The 24,830-nt window shown below is 36.4% G+C and overlaps 1 protein-coding gene and 1 long non-coding RNA gene across 2 annotated transcripts in view; one reads left to right on the plus strand and one right to left on the minus strand.

Moving 5' to 3' along the window:
* LOC144350860 (uncharacterized) lies at positions 1 to 9,295 on the minus strand. The gene is made up of 3 exons (XR_013420366.2): positions 9,208 to 9,295; positions 822 to 1,083; positions 1 to 161 (listed from the first exon to the last, which is right to left on the minus strand). It is a non-coding gene; the product is annotated as an uncharacterized LOC144350860 (long non-coding RNA).
* The window catches only part of LOC100367921 (24-hydroxycholesterol 7-alpha-hydroxylase-like), an 18,591-nt gene continuing 2,603 nt past the window's right edge, over positions 8,843 to 24,830 (plus strand). Inside the window, exons 1-9 of the mRNA XM_085505028.1 lie at positions 8,843 to 9,071; positions 14,838 to 14,973; positions 19,662 to 19,986; positions 20,730 to 20,820; positions 21,553 to 21,648; positions 22,210 to 22,431; positions 22,774 to 22,869; positions 23,341 to 23,429; positions 24,305 to 24,392. Coding sequence (XP_085361154.1) covers positions 8,862 to 9,071; positions 14,838 to 14,973; positions 19,662 to 19,986; positions 20,730 to 20,820; positions 21,553 to 21,648; positions 22,210 to 22,431; positions 22,774 to 22,869; positions 23,341 to 23,429; positions 24,305 to 24,392 — 1,353 coding nt within the window. The 5' untranslated portion in view covers positions 8,843 to 8,861. The remainder of the gene's footprint in view (positions 9,072 to 14,837; positions 14,974 to 19,661; positions 19,987 to 20,729; positions 20,821 to 21,552; positions 21,649 to 22,209; positions 22,432 to 22,773; positions 22,870 to 23,340; positions 23,430 to 24,304; positions 24,393 to 24,830) is intronic.

Genomic DNA, 24,830 nt, shown 5'->3' on the forward strand with positions numbered 1-24,830 from the left:
CCAAATGAAATAGACTTCTACAGGGCATCAACACTTGTCTGCATTGTTTTAGTAACCTAGTGTTCTTGTTGATGGGCGATAATCCCAGGTGGTCCAATAATATGATGCGACCTGACACAGCCTGTGATTTGTCGATTAACAGCATTTTGTGTGCTCTCAAACTATAAATATATAAAAATATATATAAAAATAAAAATTAGATTATACTTTTGACAGGGCGAACACAACAGTACGGATTTCAATACAGAACTTTACAATTTGTAAATTCTCTCACATGCTCCAGGTCGATAGTACTTTCGCTTCAATATTTAAAAATAGAACATCAGCAGCAGCAACACCTGATACAAAAGTTACACAACACACATACGCCGTGTCACACAAACCCAGATGACGCTGAAAAAACACGAACAGCTTGCCAAATTCGTACTCCTATGTTTCTTTGATAAACGCACTATTTTTATGGCCTTGGGCAGGTTTCAGTCCTCAGTGCTGTTCCATTTAGTCGTTCATCGGACCCAGTCACCAAACAGTCCATTAATTAATGACAGCAGCTTAAAGCTTCTTAGTCATACTCTCAAGTAAACATTGGTCAATGTTTTATTTACAGAACCCAACTGCGTGGATGTAGGTTGTAGTCGTTATGAAATTCACACAAACATATAAAATGGTCGAAGCTAAGACCAAATGTGACTGGAGGAAGACAGTTTGTTTTCATTCTCGGCCTAAGTTCTGAAAATAAATCAATTTTACACAGTCACATGATATATTACACGGAGGTGATGCTTGTGCATCACTCTCACTGCCGCTTTCATCACTCTCACCTTTCCTCAACTCATCCCTTTTTACCCGTAGCTCCATCAACATTCTTTCCTCTTTCTTTATCTCCAGTTCACGCTTCCTCAATTCTAACAACTCTGCTCGTTCACCTCTAGTACATCTCTTCCTCTCTCTAGCAAACTCAAGCAAATCCGCTACTGCTAGTCCAGTTTCTCTTTCAAAGTCTAGCCACTTTCCATATTGGACGCCAGATCTACCAAACCAGATCTCCTACGGCTGCGTACACAAGGAGGGCACTGTCCCTTGCTGAGTGGATAGCCGGGAGAACGGATATATATGAAATAAGATAAAATACAACCCGACAACAATATTAGTAAATGGAAAATTACATAATTATCTATTCAGCAAAGGGGGAAAGTAAGCACCGTGAGCCAACACCAATCAGTTAGGATGCACGTGCTCGAGTTTTTTTTAAGCCACTCCTGGCACGCTCGCCAAAATGTCACAGATTCAAGGATTAACCACGCACGCGGGAGCACATAATGAATGGTGATGACAATGTGCATGCAGTTAACTAAGCTATTTGTATTGTGCCTAATACGTAGTTACGTTACCAAGTCAAGGTTGATATGCCGTCACTCCTTTCTGTTCCATTCAGCAAAGCACAGAACACTGGAACCAACAAACTTGTCCTGTGTGTACAGAGGTATAAACGTAACGCCGGTTGTACTATTTGTCTGGTCCTGCAGCATAAGCAAGGTGACGAAGAGCCTGAAATGCCCTTACAAATTGCTGCTAGGCAGTACTGAATATGGCTCGTGGTGTATTGACTTGCTACATCCACCACACAACTCGTATGAACTTGCATAACAAAACCACCTGCACCACACATGCACATGGTCATATATGTGCAAATACCCACACCATACGATGTACAAAGCAAATACAACACTAGGCTTGGTTAGGCTCGACCCAGGGTCAGGCCAATTTTATTTATAAATTTATCTTACATTTACATAGCGGAAAACTAGACTGATTTACATACAACACAATACATTACACTCCAAGAATAGCGCTCTATAGTTCTGAGGTATGTCAAAAACAACAGTGCAGGAAAGGTTATTAGCAGTGAAATGTGATGCAGCCACAGGCCAATATTTTGTCATTTGGATCATTTGGGAAGCCAGAACAATGCGTCTACATTGATGTCCTTGGGAAACTGTAATGATTGAAGTAAAGGAAAACACATCAGTGTCCATCAAAGCAAGAGGATACTTGGAGTGAGTGAGCTGACAAGCTTCTATTGGTGTTGTTCAGTTTGCAAATGCAAAACTGACTGAAGGGGAGTGTGACTTGGAAGTTGAAGAAACACTTCCAGAAAAAACAGAAAGAAGAAGATAATGGCTGGTGAAATGCCAAGTGTTGATGTTTTCCCAAAAGCCAACATTGCCTATCAGGCAAATGTACATAAGCAGATCCTGGACGCCGTTACTGAGAGCAGACATTTTAAAGCCATTGAGCCCTCTAAGTATCCGGCTTACCTGATCCTGGACTTATGGAGCTGACGGATCAAATTCATGCTCAAGTTTGATAACAGGGCAACTACATCAACTTTACAAAGTGGCAGCCCAGTGGCCACGACTATTACTTTTTTTAAATACACCAAGAATCGCTTTAGAAGCAGCATTCCCATGAATACCCTATTGCCTGCATGTTAATGTCTACTGAAAAAGATATTCGCGTGTCTCTTGATATTGACAGTATTATTGACAGAGAGACAGAAAACAGTGACCTTCTGACAAAACTTCTTATTATTATTTATAAAGAAGGCGTCTATAGTTACGCTAAAAACTTAACCTTGGGAATAAATTACTGTTCATATAACTATCAATACTATTATGAAACAATCGATGTTTAAAATAGTACAAAGATTTTCTATGAAAAAATCGAAATATTTCTTCTGACACAATAACCAATTACACTGTAAGCTACATGCAGAACACACAACTGCTTGTCACTTCCCAAAATTTCACAAAATAAGATTTGCCCTTGCATAAATTTACCTGAGTTGTCTGCATATGTCTCCAAGGTACTTTATAACACCAACAAATTGTAACGGTTTGTTATACAAATATACAGAACGAATTTTGGCTTGTTTCCAATATTTTGGGTAAAAGACCCATACCATTTTCTTTATTGGCAAATAACAGTGGTATAGATTTTTTTCTCTTTAAAATATAATATGGCTGTTTAAAAGACAATGTATAGATGTTCATTTTTGTTTAGAAGATACAAGTGATGCTTAGTCGTTCTTGAATATTAAGTGTTATTGAGTTGGTGAATAAACAATCATAAATAGTTCTTCTGTGTGGGTTATGTTATTTGTTAATTTTGTACACATTGGAGAAGCTAAACGCCAGCCTCTTCGAGCTTTTGTACTAATAAACAATCACATTTCGCTATAAACACTTGTTGTGCCACCTCACATGCTGGTACTGCTGATGGTGTCCGTTACAAAACTCAGGCAGCAAATCTTCACATTTACATTATGTTATATACCTTGTCTATCGAAACATAGAAAATGATGTGTTTCTGACGACAGTTTTTAATCTTTCAATCTCCAGTTCGCCTCCTACCCGGAGAGAGAATAATAAATCTTTAATAGCTTATTTAGCAGTACGAAATCCAATTCACATTGAGCCATTGGAAGTTTCACCCTTGCATTTCGACTAAGGATCATGTAGATCCATTCCTGCCTGTGTGTGATCTATCTTTGGCCAGTACCAGTATGAATACCAGATTTCCTTTTCACTGCCTTACAAATTCCATTAGCATTGCCAGAAGTTTCTTGGGGTAACCAAATGCTGATTCAGAAGTAGGAAATTCACTGGTAGTAAATAGGTCCATAGCCGTGGCTGCATGTATCCTTTTCTTTAAGAAGGATCATTTAGGCTGAACATTCTTCTTGTCTGATCTGTCGCCACTTCACTTCATGTGAAGTTATTGAAATTCTATCTATTGCACAACATTTCTGACTAACTACATTATAAGGAGCTGACAAGTCCATTAATTATTCTAATTTTGTATGTAAGTGGCCTCAGTAATAAGATATTGAGCTTTTTAACTGGATCACCAGTTCCAAACGTGTTGCCTCATACTTGTCGTTAGGTCTAACCCAACCATTGTTGTTTCTTCTTGAAACGATATGATGAAAGGTAGACGACCATGAACATATATTCAGACAACTATTGTTTATGATTAGTGGTGGTGATCTCCGTTCATTTTATGTATATACCCAATACTGTGAAACTGGTACTTTAATGAATGGTCTGCAAACAGCGAGTTATTCGAGAACTATGTAAGATACATGGGGGTTCTGTGGAAAGTCTGTGAGAGAAACGGACATTCTTACTTTTTGAGTATAAATTGTTACATGATCTAACGTTCGAGTATTTCTAATTTACATTGATATAGCATATGAAAGATTCAATAAGGCGATCATATAGCAGATGAATATAAATTCTCGATTGCAAACATAGTATATCGAGGCAATTCGATTTATTTATAAATCCATATGGCTGAAAAAGCAAGTGATTTGTGGTATTTTTTTGTTGGTGAAAATATAGAATAGTGTATATATCAATAATGCAACAACAAAAAATCAAAATTCCTAGCCCTCAGAAAGTGGGCATATTATGGTAACGATTTAACTTTTAATTTAATATGGCTCCGAGTCCGATAACAAATTCTCAAAGTTACGTGTATCAGATGAAATCAATGTCAATAATCACCAAGGTTTGGCAATATGCTGTTTAGCATTGTTCACAGACGGCTTAATGAAAAAAAAGCAACGAGGAACGTTTTTTTTACGCAAAATCAAAGATGGCGTTAAAACAACGTCAACGTTATTACAGTTTTCTCGTAAGAGGTTTTGGCCACTACAAGCAGAATTTCAAGCCGATTGGTCACAAACACTCATGCAACACAAATGACCAAAATGTTTGCCATTTTGATGGAAATCCAGGATAGTGGTGAAATCACGTGATTGGTCCGAACATTTTCTCTGTTGTCTGAAGTAGTTAAGAATAGAAATGCAACATGGCTAATTTTAAATTGACTAGCTAACTGTGGCATCGGTACTTACTACTACTTCCTGTTTAAAAGAAATCTAAGATGGCGTTCAAACCACATGTCCAGTCACAAAGAGCTTTGTAAACAGTAATGTCCTCTATAAATATACGCTAAATACAAAATTTTATATCAATGTGTTACGTGGTTCTGAAGATTCTCAAGCGTGCTGTTTTTCACTCTTTTACAATGTGAAAAGAAACGTCACGTGGCCGATTGAGTGGCCAGTATACCAGTAATTCAACTACTGTAATCAGAATACCAAGACTCTCAGAGGGGTTTAAAATGAACTCTTCATTCTAAAATTAAGTTCATTCCTAGACTGAAGAATCCATTGCAGAAAAATATAAAGACAAGACATAATAAAATAAGGACTACAAGCTTTGCTTTTAACCTTTTTTTTATATTTAAGATATTTTTTTTATTGAGTCATTCAAGTCTCTTAAAAGATACATTTCAGTTTCACATAAATCTCATATGAAATACCTTTACAAAGTCAATACAGTCAGAAATTTACCCCATTTCTTAATATGTGCATTTAATTTCCCTTTTTTGTTGGCAATAACATATTCAGTGTTCTGAATATTTTGAACAAATGGTTTAAGATGTTTGAAACGTGGAATTTTTCCTTTACATTTGCAGATATAAATAAAACGCTTAATTACCAATAACAAAAAAATAAGCAACAATGACTCATGTGGGTCTCCCAGCAGAATTGTTTCATCAGATAAAGTATTTCTCAATCCAATATGTTTCCCCATCGCTCAGAAAATGCCTTCCAAAACAACTGAACAAGAGGACACCTTATCATAAGGTGCATAATTGTTTCCACTTCCCCTTTACAAAATGTACACATTTTAGATTGGCAAATCTGGGGCAAAATTTTATTTAGTTTTACATTTGTCATTATTAAGTTGTGGTTCATTTTCCATTGAAATTCCCTCAATTTAGTATATATTGTTATTTTAAATGGTAATTTGTAGATAGTTTCACAGCCATGTATTCTCTCTCCCAGCAATTCCGAAATGACCTTCTCTGAGCGTGGGGGAATAAAACTTTGTGAAACAATACCCTTAACAACTTGCTTTGCTGTACATTGATTTAAGTGAATATGCAAATCAACAAACTTCACCCCAATCATCTGTTCCTTTCCCACAATATCAAAATATTTCATTTCCACACCTCTTTTTAACCCTGAAGGTATTGATGATATAATACCGTACCATTTCAAAAACATGTGCTTTGGGACACCTTTGTTCATCATTTCTTTCCAATCCAATATAAAAACCCTGTTACTAAAAAGTGGCCCCACATAGTGAATCCCCACATCATCAAATTCTTTGTAATAAAAACTTTTATCAGCAATCAAAAGATTTTTGTTATTCCATATTATTTGATTCAGGATATGTACTTCTGGGGAGTAGTCCCTCACCGACTGCCAGGTTTTCAGCATACTGTGGTAGAAGCTGTTAAGTTGTAACGGCAACATATTAATGTCAAAATTACTTTTCAAAAGTAGCTCAATATTTCCCACTTTCACCAAACTATTTTTCAAAAACCATTTCCACGGATGAGGTGTGGTTTCATCAAAATAGCGGCGCATCCAGTTTATACGTTGAGCTTTATGAATTGAAAATACATCTGGGACATTTAAACCTCCTTTTTCAATACCACCAATTGCTGTCCTCCTGGCAATCCTATCAGGACCTCCCCACAAAAAAACAAAAATGAGTTTGTTAATTTTCTTCAAAACTTCAATAGTAGGCTCAGTCATATTTAACACATATAACACTCTGGATATAACCAAGGCTTTAATAATTTGCACCTTACCTAACAGGCTTAAATTTCTCCTTTTCCAAAATTTAATTGATGATTTTAGAAATTCTATCGTACGAAATATAGATTCCCAAAATTTTAATGGGAGTGTTTGGCCAATTAAGACGTAGGGGTTTATCTTTTCTATGTTTCCATTTACCCAACCACATAGCCTCACTTTTCAATTTATTTACTGCTAAACCTGAGATTATCTGAAAGTGTTTAAGTTTCTCAAAAAGGCGATGACAGGATGGTACATCCCTTAAAAAGCAAGTAAGGTCATCTGCATACGCAGCTCCCTTAACCTCCCCCTGGCCGGGCACTTCCAACCCTTTAATGTTCGGATCATCACGCATTGAACTCATAAAAATGTCTAAGGCCAAAATAAAAAGCATGGATGATATGGGATCCCCTTGCCTCACACCTCTGTGAAGTGCTTGTACCCTTGTGCATGACACAACTAGAAATATTTGTATACAGTACTTTGATTTTCTGAATGAAGTCAGTTCCAAAATTGAAGGCTGCCAGTGTTTTGTATAGAAAATCCCATTCAACTGTGTCAAACGCTTTTTCTATATCAATAGTCAATAAAATGCCCGGTATTTTTTGTTTATCTGAATAATCTAGAATGTTTTCAATAAATCTCTGCTTTTAACCTTAACAAGTCATAGTTACAAGCTTGATAGACTATAACTTGTTTTTAATTTGCTAATCTGTATAGAAAGGTCATATTTTTGCTCTCTTTCTGAAGGAAACATACACAGATTAAGCTCTAGCAGAGGCACATCGCTGTGGACATCACTTTGGTTTCGATATTTTTTTTACTTTGTGCTGTACAGCACCGACATAGGACGGCAACTCATTTGCATAATTTGTAGTGAAAATACTGACATTTTTAATCTTGTTTGATAAAATAATTCAATAAGTATTATTATTCAAATAGCGTAAGCATAACATAAATGCCGAAAATAAGTTTCGAAAAACATCCTGGCAATAGTAAACTCAACTTTAGACGAGACTATTTTATTTCATTTGCATATTTTTGCACTCAATACCAATATAATAATAGCTAAGTAAGTGCGTTACTATGTCACATATGTAATAATGTTCGATACTCGACAGCAGTGACATGAAATTAAGTGTATACTATTTTAGATTCCCGCACTGAAATAAATCCTGTCAAAAAGTCGGGTCGATCTTCGATCTTTTAGTGATTTTAAGCTCTGTCGCAGCATTTGCGAATTACACCTTTTTTCATATTATTATCAGGGGGAAATCTCTTCTCTCGGGTTCTCCACACTTGCCAGGGGGGAATCTCGTCTCGTCTCTCTATCTCGTCCCCTTGAGGTACGGGATCGGGAAAGTCACTTTAACTTTACAATCAAATAAGGCACACACAACGAAATACATTTCAGCTCTCGTCTTAGCCGATCTTTTGGAGCACTCTATAAGACACAGCGCCCTGGGGAAAAGTCCCCAAGACTCTCACAAGGCTGAACCAAGACTCGCCCAAGACTGGACTGCCTCAAGGCTCGCCCCTGGACTGGACTCTCGACTCTCCAGGACTGCACTCTCGACTGCCCAGGACTGCACTCTCTCTCAGACTGCGTCTCTCGTAGAGCATTCTTCAAGACCAACTCAAACTCTCTTTATTCATTTTCAAAACTCTAACCAATTACAAAGCAGTAAAAAGACTCTAAGGCGTAAACTTCAATCATAAAGCCAATCACACTAAGTACTGAATACGTCATATCTTTTGATTAATCGTTCACTACATTAATAACTACGGATGTCAGAATAGCGACGGTATCTTGTAATTAGTTCCAAACCACTGAGCCAAGTTCCGTCCAAAACTTCAAATAGGCCTACACGATGACAGACATAACACAGCAATTCGCTAATAATCAGTTAATTAAGTCGGTTAACAGATACGCGAAAACAAATTCATGACATTATGATGTGATTCAACATAATGCTCCTGCCACAATAATACCTAAAGACTGCATCAGTTTTGTCGTTTTCACCAAAAAATGAGAGCAAAATGTACGGGGGCATTTTGAGCGTGTACCCATCTCCCTCCGCGCCACAGGAATTCCCCGAGCCTCGTTATCGATCACTAAGGTGAGTTATACATTATCATAATGAGTAACGAGAAAAGCCTTCTCGTAACGGTGTCAAATGTCCCGTTTTCTGCGCTGTTTCTAGCAATTATTGCAGTAATCACATGGCTAATTATACGAAAGAAGCTTCGTAATGCTCCGCCTACCGAGTCTGGCTGGATTCCGTGGCTGGGATGTGCAATATCATTCGGAAAAGCGCCGCTGGACTTCATCTCAGTGTGTCGACAGAAGGTCAGTATAAGTTGACGAGCAACGAGACAGATAAAGCACGATCGCCAATATTAGTACGTATGCTAATATCAAACATTAACTTATGAGTACCATTGTAATGAGATAGAAAATGGCGAGTTACATACGGTGTGCGTACCTATACGGTGGATGCTGACCCGATTTTCCTTAGATAGCATTGACCTTTAATACAGACTTCAACGGCGGTGGCGCAATCAACTCGGCTGAAGCTAGCAGACACTCCCAGCAGACAGTGGAAGCTAGCAGACACACTAGCAGCCACAGTCTATCAGGCATAATAATGCGTTGAATCAAGGTTTATCACATCTTTTTGCATCACGTAATCACAGTTTGACATCAATATATATGAATGTAAATGGCTAATATTCATTTAAACTGAGAAATTCTAACAAATGTACTCACTCCCCCTGAAAGTGTATCTCTATGTGCATGTATATAAACACGATTCCCAATATTTTTTGGGAAATATTGAGTGTGCACCTTATCGACTTATATGGTATGAAACATACATGTATTGATTACAATTTGTGATAGGTGACATTTAATAAATAGCAGACAATTTTAGAATATGGAAATCATAATTGTGGTAGAACTGCCCTATCTATATGCTAGCAGACACTAATTAAGTCACTAATTACAGTAAAAATATTGAGTGTGCATCTTAACCACTTATGTTATATGAAATATACATGTATTGACTACAATTTGTAATAGGTGACATTTAATAATTAGCAGACAATTTTAAAATATGGAAATCATAATTGTGGTATAACTGCCCTATCTATATGCTAGCAGACACTAATTAAGTCACTAATTACAGTAAAAATATTGAGTGTGCATCTTAACCACTTATGTTATATGAAATATACATGTATTGACTACAATTTGTAATAGGTGACATTTAATAATTAGCAGACAATTTTAAAATATGGAAATCATAATTGTGGTATAACTGCCCTATCTATATGCTAGCAGACACTAATTAAGGTAGAGATGCAGTTTATTGGCTTGCTTTTTAATTGAGTAATTAGACAATGAAGATTGTATTATATATCCAACATGTCATATATTTTCTGAAAGCTTATTATACAAACTTTGTAAAACTTGTCTTTATTTTAAATATCCAGAATGCGTTTTTGATTTTGGGTCAAAAATATGCTTTTTTGGACAAAAGTGGTTTAAAAAAAATTAGCTTAAAAACTTCAAGTCCGTTTGTGGGTAAAATTACATCACTGGATACCTTGGTATACTACTAATTCAAATGCGTCCACTCATCTCTCTAACGACTTTCAAAATCGCACAGCATGACCTCAAAGTTCACTCTTTTCTATTTTTGCATAATTTATATATCCATGTTAATTGCGGACTTGTTATTTTTGTTCCACTCGCCGTAATAAACTGTCCGGACGCATTTTGAAGGGGGAACACCTTGTCAATAATGTGTGAAAATTTCGAAGCAAATGGCCAAAGCGTCTATCAGCTATTTTAATTTAAAACCCAAGAATTCACCAAAAATAGAAGACGAGAAAAAGGCTAATTTGCATATTTGCGCGTTAAACCGGGAATTACTGCTTTGTCATACTTTGTGATACTTTCTAGACTATTGAAATTGAAAGTTAACGTATAGACATAGACATTTTATGTAAAATCGTTGGACCAGAACAACTGCTCTTGAATTTATAAATCAGAAACACGTCATTCAGACCAGTGTTTTGATGGGGTCGGTAAAAACACGTGGCAATGCCCAGTAAATATGACGTAATCTCATGAATTATTAAACAGGGGGCGGTCCTAGGAAGGTGACCTTTTATCACGATCAAAACATCATGGCTTCTCCGATGTATTTTCAATAAAAAATCTACGAGTATTTCAGAGCCTATGGTTTACCGTGAAGAGTACAAAGTGGGATATTAAATTATTTATCCTTGATGATTTTTATGTAGTATTGAGAACCAACTCCAGGAAGCGAACGCACAATAATGAATAATCGCGTAATCCTAGAATCGAAACACGAGGCACAGAAGTTTTTGTTCATCGTTTCCAATCCCATTTTCCCAGTGCAACATATTTGTTAAAAGAAATATTTGAATTCTGTTCGTTTGTTAAGGAGGCATTTTTTTATTTTTTCAGATATTGGCAACGCCTTATTCAGGGATTTTCTAAGACAGTCGCAGACAATCAGCGCACGGATGTACGTACAAAACATGCTGTTGTACTACCGGCGACGGTCGCCTGCAAGAAGAGAGCTCCAGCTCCTAACGTAAAAGTTTTAAAGTTTCGACCGGTTTTAAATAATTAGTGTTGGAAATCTGACATGTTTTAAGAGTGCAAAATTAAGGTGCATTTTCGAGCGGTCGAATTTTTCTGAATAGAAATCGGCAAATGAAAAAAATAGGAGTGCGAAACAGTGTGCTTCGTTAGTTTAAAAAAATGAAATGTCCGTCAAATTGACGTAAACTTACCCATTTTTCATGGAAAAAGCAAAGGTCGTGGCTGAGTTGCAGGCTAAAAAACTCAAAAATCAAAACAAAATCATCAATCAGTAAGTATTATGACAAGGAAAAAAAACACCAGACGCGGAGAACTTGAAGCGGTCAGCGCGTCAAAAGAGTTGTTACCGTAATGTATCAAGTTACCTCTCTCTGTGATTTATTTTTCATTGAAATTATTTGGTTGAATGATCGAAGTACAGGTACCCATTGGACAAAAGATACAGAAAAGTTTGTAATCTCCCCGACCCAGTGCAATGTATCCGGTTTGAATCAAAGCTCACGTGTCCCTTATTTGAGGGACCAGATTCTGCCGTAAATTCGGGATGAGATTTAGAAAAACAATAAAATGGGACTTTTAAGGTGTATTTTGGCGTCATTTTCGGACATTTCAATCATTCCTGATGCCTAAAATAGAGTCTAAGTTTCACCGTAGTCATTGACGCCTATTCAAGAGTATGATGTTTATTGTGACTAACGTGAATGGGTAAGCTTCGTTTCGACAATGAGCAGTTATCACTGTAAACAATGTTAAATTATTCTTCACAGGCTCAGTTTATTTTTTGAGAACAATTATTTAAAAATAAAATCTCCCAGTCATTCAGAAACTCGGATTCATGCCTTCAGGGAAAGCCATGTTTGGACGCTCACATCGATTTTGTTTTTCGTTCGGTGAGCTGATGCCTTCAGTGTAGCTTTTGCCTCTTCCGACATAGAAATCATCTGAATCTTCTTTCTACCTCTCTTTCTTTTCACACCACGCATAAAGTATTGATAAAAATTAGGAAAAAACGCTGAGGAAATATGTTTGGTTTGCTGGCGAGCGAGAACTGATTTGAGAATAATTGCACATGCGCGTGAATTGAATGAATTATGACCCGTACAATTTCGATTTGCATATTGTCAATCAAAGGTCTTGTTATTTGGTTACTCATGCAAATTAGGCAATTGAACATAAACATTGCCACGTGTGAGTGTTTTTTTTTATTTTTAACCAGAAAATAAACAGCAATTTTAACGGTGTTCCAATAAGAATTCATTGGTCAAATTTTCACAGAATGTTCTTTAGAGAAAAATCTACATAAAAAACGAAAAAAACTATTTTTGATTGAAATTCACAAATAAACTGCATCTCTACCTTAAGTCACTAATTACAGTAAAAATATTGAGTGTGCACCTTAACCACTTATGTTATATGAAACATACATGTATGGACTACAATTTGTGATAGGTGACATTTAATAATTAGCAGACAATTTTAAAATATGGAAATCATAATTGTGGTGGAACTGCCCTTTTTGCTAGCAGACACTAATTAAGTCACAAATTACAGTAAAAATATAGATAGAGCAGTTCTACTATAATTATGATTTCCATATTTTAAAATTGTCTGCTAATTATTAAATATCACCTATCACAAATTGTAGTCAATACATGTATGTTTCATACCACATAGGTGGTTAAGGTGCACACTCAATATTTTTACTGTAATTAGTGTCTTAATTAGTGTCTGCTAGCAAATAGATAGGACAGTTCTACCACAATTATGATTTCCATATTTTAAAATTGTCTGCTAATTATTAAATGTCACCTATCACAAATTGTAGTCAATACATGAATGTTCCATACCACATAGGTGGTTAAGGTGCACACTCAATAATTTAACTGTAATTTGTGATTTAATTAGTGTCTGCTAGCAAAAAGAGCAGTTCTACCATAATTATGATTTCCATATTTTAAAATTGTCTGCTAATTATTAAATGTCACCTATCACAAATTGTAGTCCATACATGTATGTTTCATACCACATAGGTGGTTAAGGTGCACACTCAATATTTTTACTGTAATTAGTGACTTAATTAGTGTCTGCTAGCAAAAAGAGCAGTTCCACCACAATTATGATTTCCATATTTTAAAATTGTCTGCTAATTATTAAATGTCACCTATCACAAATTGTTGTCAATACATGCATGTTCCATACCACATAGGTGGTTAAGGTGCACACTCAATATTTTAACTGTAATTTGTGATTTAATTAGTGTCTGCTAGCAAAAAGAGCAGTTCTACCATAATTATGATTTCCATATTTTAAAATTGTCTGCTAATTATTAAATGTCACCTTTCACAAATTGTAATCAATACATGTATGTTTCATACCATATAAGTCGATAAGGTGCACACTCAATATTTCCCAAAACATATTGGGAATCGTGTTTATATACACGCACATAGAGATACACTTTCAGGGGGAGTGAGTACATTTGTTAGAATTTCTCTGTTTAAATGAATATTAGCCATTTACATTAATATATTGATGTCAAACTGTGATTACGTGATGCAAAAAGATGTGATAAACCTTGATTCAACGCATTATTATGCCTGATAGACTGTGGCTGCTAGTGTGTCTGCTAGCTTCCACTGTCTGCTGGGAGTGTCTGCTAGCTTCAGCCGAGTGCGCAATCAATAACGCAGTGACCTTGTATAACAATAACTAACAACATAGAATAATTTAATTTCAAAGCAACAGAAGAAAAAAATTATTCGTTTTATATGCATGTTGTCATATAAAACCACAGCTTTTCACTCATGAAGGCGAGATACTGAAGATGTTTTCATTATCGGATATTTATCTGATATTTTTATTGAACTATAAACAATTCGAATAATGCTTCATGCTAGTTTTAGATCGATATTAGACATATTGTGAATCTTGAGTATAAACCAAGTCCCAGCCTGTTTTATATGGATCTAAAAACTCGATAATTATTGGAAAATTCCCGGTCTCAGAAATATTGACTCAAGTCTCAGGCTGTCTAATATCAGTTTGAAAACTTGATAATTATCGATCTAAACAGTCTAAAATTATCGATCTAAATAGCATATAATTAATAAATGTTTGTCCCGGCTTCAATAATAATAGTCAATTTGTATTTCAACACTGAAATTATATTATTTTCTAAAACAAAAACCCGTATATGTACGAATGTTTAATAACAAATTACGTCAATACATCCTTGGTTGGTTGACTGGGCTTAGTTGCAGCTCGATTGATAGATATTTCGCTGCTGCAGTTAGTTTATATGTCTGAACACAACTACATGTACGTGCTCGAACGTAACACTGTGTATCAGTAAATTTCAGAAGCTGTTATTGTGAACCGTGCATAATCATTTTCGAAATACATTCGTAATGTTCGAATTCATTAAATAATTGAGGTGGGCTATGTCATTTACCATGACTTGTTTAATCTGTATTTCAGCTAGGACCAGTGTTTACAATAGCTACCACGGGGCAAAGGTTAACTTTTGTGACAGAATTGGAAGATTTTAATCATTTCTTCCAATCAGACAATGTAGATTTCCAGCAAGCAGTTAAGGATCCTGTCAGACACACAGGTGAGTGCACTATCCAATAACTGATCGATGAACGTGTGGGGAATAAATGACTCGCATTATATAATAGTCCAGGCGATGGGTGCGAAAATTGCTCAGATGATGATAAAAGCATGAAAATTAGCACACATGTACGTCACATCATTCTAAACATTTTGAGAGGTGGAGCCAATGCAAACTGTAAATAACATAGCAATGGTTGCTAAGCAACATATTTCCCACAGCAACCGGCATGTAAGATACCTGCAAACCATTTTTCCGAACAATTTTAATGTATTTTTATATCTGCAGCTTTGCTCTTCAAACTAGCACCACCCTGGAGCAAGTGTATACACTTAGCAACAGTTGCTAGGCAACACATTTTCCTTAGCAACCAAGCATATTTGATGTTTGCTGATCTAAACAATTCCATGTATTTCAATATACATAGCTTTAGAATTATATCTTCACTCTGGGGCAAAAGTAAACTGCACATAGTTTTATAAGGGTTGCTAGTGTGTTTCTTCTGTTGCAAAGCAGAAACTGCGAAGAAAAAACTTCACGAAGTCTGCACATTACAGTTAGATTACCGTGTGAGGAAGTGTGCACAAAAGATCCAAGACGAGGCCCTTCTGGCTAAATAAGGTGCAGTAGACCTTATCGCGCTTGAGGCAAAATACCATGCAAGATGTATCATGTATCTCAAGTGACGAAGCATGTAAAGGTATCGCATTAGCAGAGCTGATATCCTACATAGAGGAAAGGAGACAAGATGAAGACATAAAAGTGTTCAAACTTGCAGATCTAACTAAGCCATACACTGAGACTAGATGAGCTTGGTGTGGATGCATTAACGAGAGAACGACAGTTGGTTGATTATCTTTATGCTCTTGGTGTGTCAGTCAGATATAGTCACATCATTGGGAAATAATGTCTGCGAGTATTATCACCAGATTGGCACAGTCTGTCCTCCCCAGATCCAGAAGTGTCAGTTCATCATCACAGCCACTGACAAAATAGACCACAATTCATGCTCAACTACCTCCACTGGTTCATTTCACGATACAAGCTTGTCCTTGTTCCAAAACATTACTACCGAGAGTAAAAGTGGTGATAACGACCATGGTTTTACCCATTCAATAACACCTTTGAAGGAACAGAGGAGGGTATTGGACTTACCCGTGGCCTATTGTGACATAAGACCCACAGGTCTGCCATCAGGTGATGTCTATGTTCCACTATCTTCTAGTAACCTAACATCTTCCTGCGATAAACTAAGTGAAGAGATGGAAAAAGAATACAACTGGTGGAATCATGTTAAGAATGAGAAGATGCTTGCAGTTGAAATATCCTGTGAGTCTAACATATCTTGGGCCGCATACCATGCCATTCGAATGGCAGAATCAAACCTTTCACGATCTATCAATGCCATGCTGCCTCTCTTTGCCGAGGAGGCCAGCTCCCCATCATTGCTGCGTCACTGTTGATGTTATTCAGGCAGCTGTACAACTTGTCAACCCTGGTCAGATTCCAGTAATTTGTGTTGATCAGCCTCTGTTCACAAAACTGAAACAACTACAATGGTCCATAGACAACCAGTATGGAGAGGACAAGTTTGTAAATCTTCTTGATGGACTCCACACGGAGATGATACAAAGTCCTGGGTCATTGGCTGGAAAGGAGTGTATGGGTTGAAGCTCTTCAATAGGCAGAACTTGCCACTCGAGGAATAGCAGAATCTTTCCTCAAGGCATTCCATGTCACTCGAACCCAGCATGCCCATCAAGTAACTGCATGCATATTGTATATTCTCTTGAAGAATGCATATGATGTGTATGTCGCTACCAACATAGAAGCCCCTGCAGAGAGTTTCAGCATGTGGTGCACACGTCGGAAGATTGACAGTCCACAATTCCTGTACTGGTACACAAACCTTGAGTTGGAACTGCTTGCCTTGGCATCTGTGCGTTCATTGCATACTGGTGACTTCAATTTGTACAAAGATACACTGACTAAATTGACACCTCGGTTCTTCAGTCTTAACCACACCCATTACGCCCGCTGGATGCCAGTTCATGTGGGAGATATGTGTAGCCTGGACGGCACCCATCCTGATGTTGCCCGAGAATTTCGGCACGGCAAGTTCGTCATGGCCAAGTCCTTGAGAAATATTTCTGCCTCATCGCAAGTGATCATGGCCATGAGCAAAATAATGGTGTGATGAAGGGTGAAGCGGGAGTCATTGGACTGACACAGGATGCTGATGCTTTTTTACGATGGGTAGTAGCAGGGTCATCCATGGTAGGGAAACGAGAGAGTCCCAGCCAGAGAAACCACCATGAGTAAATTTGCTACACAGGTCGATACACTGGTCAGAGTAATTGAGAGCATGGGGAGACCGTTTGAAGAAAAAAGCCAAGATCTTCTGAGACTGCATTCAAAGGACATCATGGACAAGCAGTCAATTGAGTGCCTCACTACAATACAATCAAAGGGTCAAGAACAGTATGGAACATTTGTAGTCTCTGGCTAACATCAAATCAATAACAGCAACCATCACCAGAAGCAAAGTAGTACTGTTCAACGAGCAAGCACACACGTCAAAGAAAGCAGGGACACATGTTAATCTTCTCAAAAGCGAATCATCTCTCTTTGCAAGACTGTATATTGCATGCCAGACAAGAGAATGTAATTTGGACAATATCTTCAGCCATGAAAATCATCAATTTCCACCATTTCGTTTCTTCATATGGACAATTATGTCTGGGGAAAAAGTCAGATCTCATGGGCTGTCTTGAACAACATATACAGTCTCCATGTAACTCAAGGCCAGGTACGGATGTGAGCATCATGAATGGTGCTGTCCTCGTGAACATCCTTATAGACCTGGAGGATGCAAGACATTTGGCAACTACGCTGCAAACGTGTTTGTTCCACACATCACATGAGAACAGAACAAGGCTTAACAAGTAGATATTGTGTGGGATCAATACCTCGACAACAGTCTAAAAGCACAGACCAGGGAAAAGCGTGCTATGGGTCCTAATCAACTGGCAGCAGTTTCTCCGAGTGATTAGCAACAAAATAGAATTGTTCAAACTTCTTAACAATGAACTGATATCAAGTGCATCAGCTGTAAACCCTCTTGTTGTCACTGATGGTGCTAACGTACTCTATATACCTGCACGAGACATATCCAGCATTACTCCCTGCAATCGTGAAGAAGCAGACTTCAGGATCATGGCACATGTTGCTGATGCCGACAGGGGCTTCCACAAGATCCTTGTTCGGACAGTAGACACCGATGTAGTTGTGTTAGCAGTAGCGACTGTTCAGCAGCTAGGAAGGATAGACCTCTGGATTGCATTTGGAAGCGGCAAGAACTTTCACTACACTTAAAATGCACCATTTATTGTACATTGTGACAATTCCTGAAACTTGAGAATGTTCATATTTTTGAAACAATCCATCTGACCAAAAATAGTTGGTTTCTTTCATGAATGTATTGCCTAACAACATTGTTTCAATTTGATGTACATGCGGTAAAAGACCATGGCTTTCTGATTCCGGTAAATAGGCCATGGATTGTTCTATGTGTTGCTATGGTAAACAGATTACTTAGCAACTAAATACGTTTTTATCTTTCAATTATCATTAATGAGAATCTGTAAAGATTATTATAATATATCAAAATATTTCTCTTCTATAACGTTATAGGCAGTATTAAGTTCAAATATGAAGAACAATTAAGATATAAATAGACAATTGGCATGGATCATCCGCTGCCTAACAACAAGCAAATTTTGTTTCTGTTTAATGTTGATACTTGTAGTGGTTTTAGAACATGACTTTAGATAGTTGTGATGCTAAAACACATAACATTATTCTTCCGGAATGGATTAGATATGCTTAAACGGCTCGTTGCTAGGATCAATCGGTTTCCTTAGCAACCATTGCTAGGAAACATGATGTATCCATGGGCTCCACCTTTGAAAATATTCAGTACAGGCTCAAGTATAATTGTGCCAAGTTTCATGCTTTTATCATTTACTGAGCAATTCAAGCTGTATTTTGCACCAATCGCCTAGACTATAATAAAATATACACTATATGTAGTCATGATGAGAGAAAACGATAAATCATAACTGTGCTTTGTAACATTAGAAAACTACATAATCCGAACATGTTTCCCAGGGCCTTCCATATAATTCAATAGTAAACACGGTATTAGTGTCCGAATTTACATAGTCTATTACATAGTCTATTTTGAAATAGATGCCTGTAGTCCCTTTTTACATGGAATGTGGTAACAGAATGACCAAACCTGATTTTTGAATGTAAGTTTACCAAATCCAACTAGTTTTGAAAGAAATGTCAAATTTGTAATGACTTATGTGTCATGTATTACCATTGTTGTGTATAGTGTTTAAAGTGGAGGATCGTCAACGGCGCATGCGTCACGTGACGATAACAACGCCCGATAAATACGCAAAGGCTCGTGTGAGGACGCTTATTTGTAAACAGCAACACGCTATGGTCGTCTGCCGCATGCTCAAGTGACGACTAAACTGCCCTGTGTGTCCTCTAATAATGGGGTTACTCGTGCGAATGGGTAAATGGAATGCCTTCCACATCATCAGGTTGTTTTGATCTGTAGACGTGCATCAATAAAAATACGCGTTTGGGTGAATAATTTGTTGATTCCTTTGCAGCAAATATCAAAGACACTTATTTTTTTAAAAGTCACACCAACATCCACGATATGATGAAGGGAAAACTGGCTCCGAAAAATCTTCATCAATTCTCTGAGAATCTATGTTACCAATTTAATAAGCAGATATCCAAGTTACCATCGTCCGGGAAAGGGGACCTGATGTTGATGGTGAGACGTATCATGTTCGCGGCAGTTGTGAATAATCTATTTGGTGATGAGATCTTGCCAACCACTGATGACAAAATAAATGAGTTGGAAGAGACGTTTGTGAAGTATGATGATGGGTTTGAGTATGGTTCTCAGTTGCCCGAGATGTTTATGAGGTGGGTAATATTCCGGTGGTATGTATTTAAAGGGCGGTGGTCGTCGCGACACACATGTGCAAGATATGGGTCTCATAAGAACAAAGATGGCGATTTTGACTGTTGTGCAGACCAACGAGTGCACCAACGTTTCCAAGCTTTAACTGGGTAATTTATTTGGTGATTTGGAGGTATTCAAAGGGTCATCGTCGACAATTATTGTACGTGGCACCCAGATCAAAACTCGTACTCTTGATTTCAATAGAAGAGCACATTTGATTGTGGGAGAAATAATGTCTATAAACACAAATGTTTCACATGCGCGGCACGACGACCACCGCCCTTTAAACCCACACATTGGCAACAGGAAGGTTAGATTCAAATAATATGACTGTCAGGTTCTGTTTATAGTTAAAACCACAAGGATACACTGCATCGTAGGAGATCAGGTGGTTGTTGCTTGTGTTTCATGAACAGCAGGTCTCAGGTTCAAATCATAACGGGTGGGGGGTTGTGTTGTGTTGTGGTTATAATAAAAATTAGCATGTTTATTTGTCTTAGTTATTAATTCAAACATCAGTCATCGACTTATGGGATTTTTTAGCCAGTACAAAAAACTGAAAACATGCAGAAATGTGCTCATCAACATACCTACTTCACCTCTACTTCACGTGTCTTTTCTCTGCTCAAGAATCGTCTGTCACATGGCTCATGCACATTATGATTTACTGGAATCCGGATGATATTCTATGTATCATTCACAGGTCTTGGACTCAGTGTAAATACTGGTTGTTATCAATGTTCGATGGTGTGGTGAAGAAGTTAGAGACTCAGACTCAGCAACTGGAAAATAAGGTTACTGTCTTCTTTTTAACTATGCACAAGTTCAGCTGTTGTCAGTAGTTAGTAAATATTAACTAAAAAATGTTCTTTGAATACTTAATATGTGCGTATTTAATTAAGTAGACTGCGAGAAAGTGTCTTTCATTATTTTATATCATTTGGTAAATCAAAAACACGAAATTTATACAGAACTAAAAATAAAGTAAACACCACCACACGATATCGGACTACCAAAGGTATTCTGATATTCGGTGCTTCTCAAGGTTCAACATTTTGAAATTCTATCGTTTTTATGGAGGAAAGTACAGTATTGTTACCAAGTAAATTCATATTTATCATATTAATTTATTGTTCATACATGGGTTGTTGAACGCGCTACATTTCATTCAGCTTCTTCATTCAGTCATAAAAATGAAATATAACGCAAAAATGTTTTGTTCTTAAATATTCACGTGTAATCAGTAATTTGAAAATTATTATTGACGTGCATATGGAATGCATTTCGTTATGAAATATTCCAAATATATTTATGAATTCAATTGATAGCAACAGAGAAGTTCAATTTATAGGTCAGATGGGGAATTTATTTAAAATGTCATAATACAAACTTGACAGTTATTATGTGCCATACTTATTTCTGTGTGCAGAAAAATGGTTCCATACTCTCAAATTGTTGAAGTTGTCCGCTTTACATTTCCTTGTACTTTATGCCTCATTAAAATATCCCTTTTCTCCTGTTTTTAGACTTTGTTACAGTCCTTAGTTAATTTAGTTGACAAGGAAGTTGCTCCTAATTACTCGTTATTGTTACTGTGGGCAACGCAAGCTAATGCTATTCCGGTGAGTATATATGCATATACATAACAATTTGTTATACGGTAGTTTTGAGACATGTGTTGAATATGAAACATTGTAACGAATTTGCTGACGTCACTTTATATATCTTGTGATATACTGACATTCTCTGTGTTTACTATATTGAACGTTTTTAATGATATTCCTATGAATCGAATACCTACGTTCTATATTTTTTTCTATTACATATTACACATGTAATATCAATTAAAACATGTTATTTTATAATATTGTTGTTACGACAAATCATAATGAATTAGTTCATCAATATGCAATATCAAATAATACTATTTCATAGGACTACGACACGGCGTTGCGCCTGCATTATGTAATATGGTTCATTCATGGTCATCACGATTTTGAATATATTGGATGTGTTATATAAAGTCCTTTGCTTCATTGCTAAACTAGTACTTGACTGTCACTTTAAGAAATAGTACTAATAATGACGGGATGTGAACGCTCACTGCCAAAATCCATTGTTTCTCTAAACCCATAGACGGGAAAATGTGATGATAATTATTTTCCCATTCGTACTACATATAGATCACATTTTGGACGCTAGCATTTATTTTATCAAACAAAGATATTGAAGTTTCATTGCGACAAGAAATTGATAGTGTCATTGGTGACAGGAGAGGAGAATTAAAGTTAACAGAAAAAGACTTGCAGAAGGTGCCGAAGATCAAAAGAGCCATTCTGGAGGCAATACGTCTTCGATCACCGGGTGTTATCACTAGGAAGGTCGTTAAGCCTTTTGCAATAAGGGTAAATATTATAAAATATTATGCTTATGTTAATTTTTATCTAATAATTTATCCGATGAAGTATATGTAGGTTGAGTTCTGCAAGATGTGGAAGAGTGGTGACAAACGAGTCCTCTTGTTATGCTAAACTATATTATTGCCAGGGGTGATAGAACGACACATGAATACTTGTTCAAACATGATAACTTAGTAAAAATTAATTAAACTAAAAAAAACAAACATATTTGTTGTATGTTTCATGTTGTAAACAGTGAATATTGTCCGCCCACTTTTCAATTTGAATGATGTGTGCGATTGTCTGAGAATCAATGGTTGTGAATGTAATATGCTTTATCTTCACTAGGGTTTCACCGTTCCAGCGGGTGATTTGTTAATGTTGTCCCCATTTTGGGCTCACAGAAATGAAAATCTTTTCCCAGAACCAGACTCGTTTAGCCCAGTGAGTATTACATAATTAGTATTTGATTATTTATTCGATTTTCATTAGTGGTAATCAAACATCCAAATGCCTTTGTACATGTATGTATGCAATTCCTACTTGTGAATAACTAATTTCAATATCCTAAGTGTCATTCGTTGTGTTTGCATCTATTTTAACATATATCATGGGTGAATTTTAGTTTGCAAGCCACGTCTTTTGTTAGTAGTTTGATAAATGCAACAGATTTGGGCAATAGCCCACAAACACAATATATAACGAATAGGTATCGATGAGTTCAAATTAGGTGCAGTTGTGTTTATTCTTTACTCCTAATTGTGTATATTTTATGACTAATTTAATTAAAAAACGCTTAAATATAATTGCGATGGTACACTTTGGACGTGTCCGTAGTAGTGAATTTCAATTAAGATTTAATTATTGTAGGTACATCAGATGGTGTCCTTAAATAATATTTCTTAATGTTTTCAGGATCGTTGGTTGAAAGCTGATTTGGAGAAAAATGTCTTTCTTGATGGATTTGTTGCATTTGGAGGTGGAAGATACCAATGTCCCGGAAGGTATTATTACTTAACTGTTTTTAACTATTATAATACATGTAATTTTAAATTGATGGATACCAAATGCGTGTTTGGTGGGTTACGCAAAGTAAAATACATTAGCCATGTATCCATGATATCATCGTTTAACTAATACACAGATTTCTAGTTGCCCTAAATGCATTAATTATTCTCTGGGTTTTAATATCGATATTGTCGCTGATAACTAAAATACGCTAAATTAAATGTACGTGACCATTTAAAATTACAATAGAACGCAATATAGAAAATTCGTGAACTTAAAACCCTGTGAATATATGCAAAATATAAAAATAAATATATGTATGGTTAACAAACTATACACGTGTTGTCGCTTTATGTTGGTACTGAGTACAATATATCTGCGGGTTTTTTTTAGTTAGTTTGAGCCGAATTTAAAATACATGTATTGCACTTTTTGGCATGTTACTGCATACATATGCAATACAGTATAAGAGATATCCTCCCATAATGAGTGTATACTAGTATAATGGAAAAATAGTATCACACTGGAAACTGACTAAATTATATGTCGTTTTTTTTTTTTTTATAAATCTAACAATATTTAACAATCTGTTTATCAATAATTAGATACGACTTCTTCATTCCATGTCATCAAATACAATTTTGAGATATGACTAATAAATAATCTCACCATAGAAACCAGAAAAATTACAATTTTTAACTATTTTCCATTATATGTTGGACTATTGTAAATCAAAAATGTCACCTGATGACCCCGTGTTTTTCATTTTCGGTAATCTGATGGTATGAACTCATATTAATGAATGTGTGACATGTAATCTTCAATTCTACTCGAATCTCATTAATTACGTGCACATAATTATATATTCTAGATGGTTTGCATTGATGGAGATCCATATGTTAATTGTGCTAATGCTATACAACTTTGATATTAAGTTGGTGGATTGTGTACCAAAACAGGTAACATTTCATTTGTAACTTGAGTGAGTTAAACTGTTACATTGTCCTGCATTTAATTAGCAGGAACTCCCTATCCCATATTTAATTCAAGGTGTAACTAATTTGGGTATCATTTTGTGTTCATGATTTATTAATATTATAGGCGAATCTACAAAAGAAAGGTCTTGCTAATAAACCATATTCGCAAATGGCCGGGAGTGCGACTTGTTTTTGTCTCCCAGAAAATGAACCATTCTCTACCACCAAATACCATGGTCACGTAGGGAACAATGGACGTGACGATAGATAGAGAAAGGAAGACTATTTGGCCAGCAAAAACAAGAATCATGACAGTCTCACTCTCAACTAAATCTCGGTCATTGATACAGTACGTGGAGTCATTGGCATGAACAATGTTCTGCCCCCACGTTAAGCATTGTCAACATCATTTGAATTCTC

Source organism: Saccoglossus kowalevskii, chromosome 11 (assembly GCF_978046115.1).
Source record: "Saccoglossus kowalevskii chromosome 11, keSacKowa6.1, whole genome shotgun sequence".
Taxonomy (NCBI): domain Eukaryota; kingdom Metazoa; phylum Hemichordata; class Enteropneusta; family Harrimaniidae; genus Saccoglossus; species Saccoglossus kowalevskii.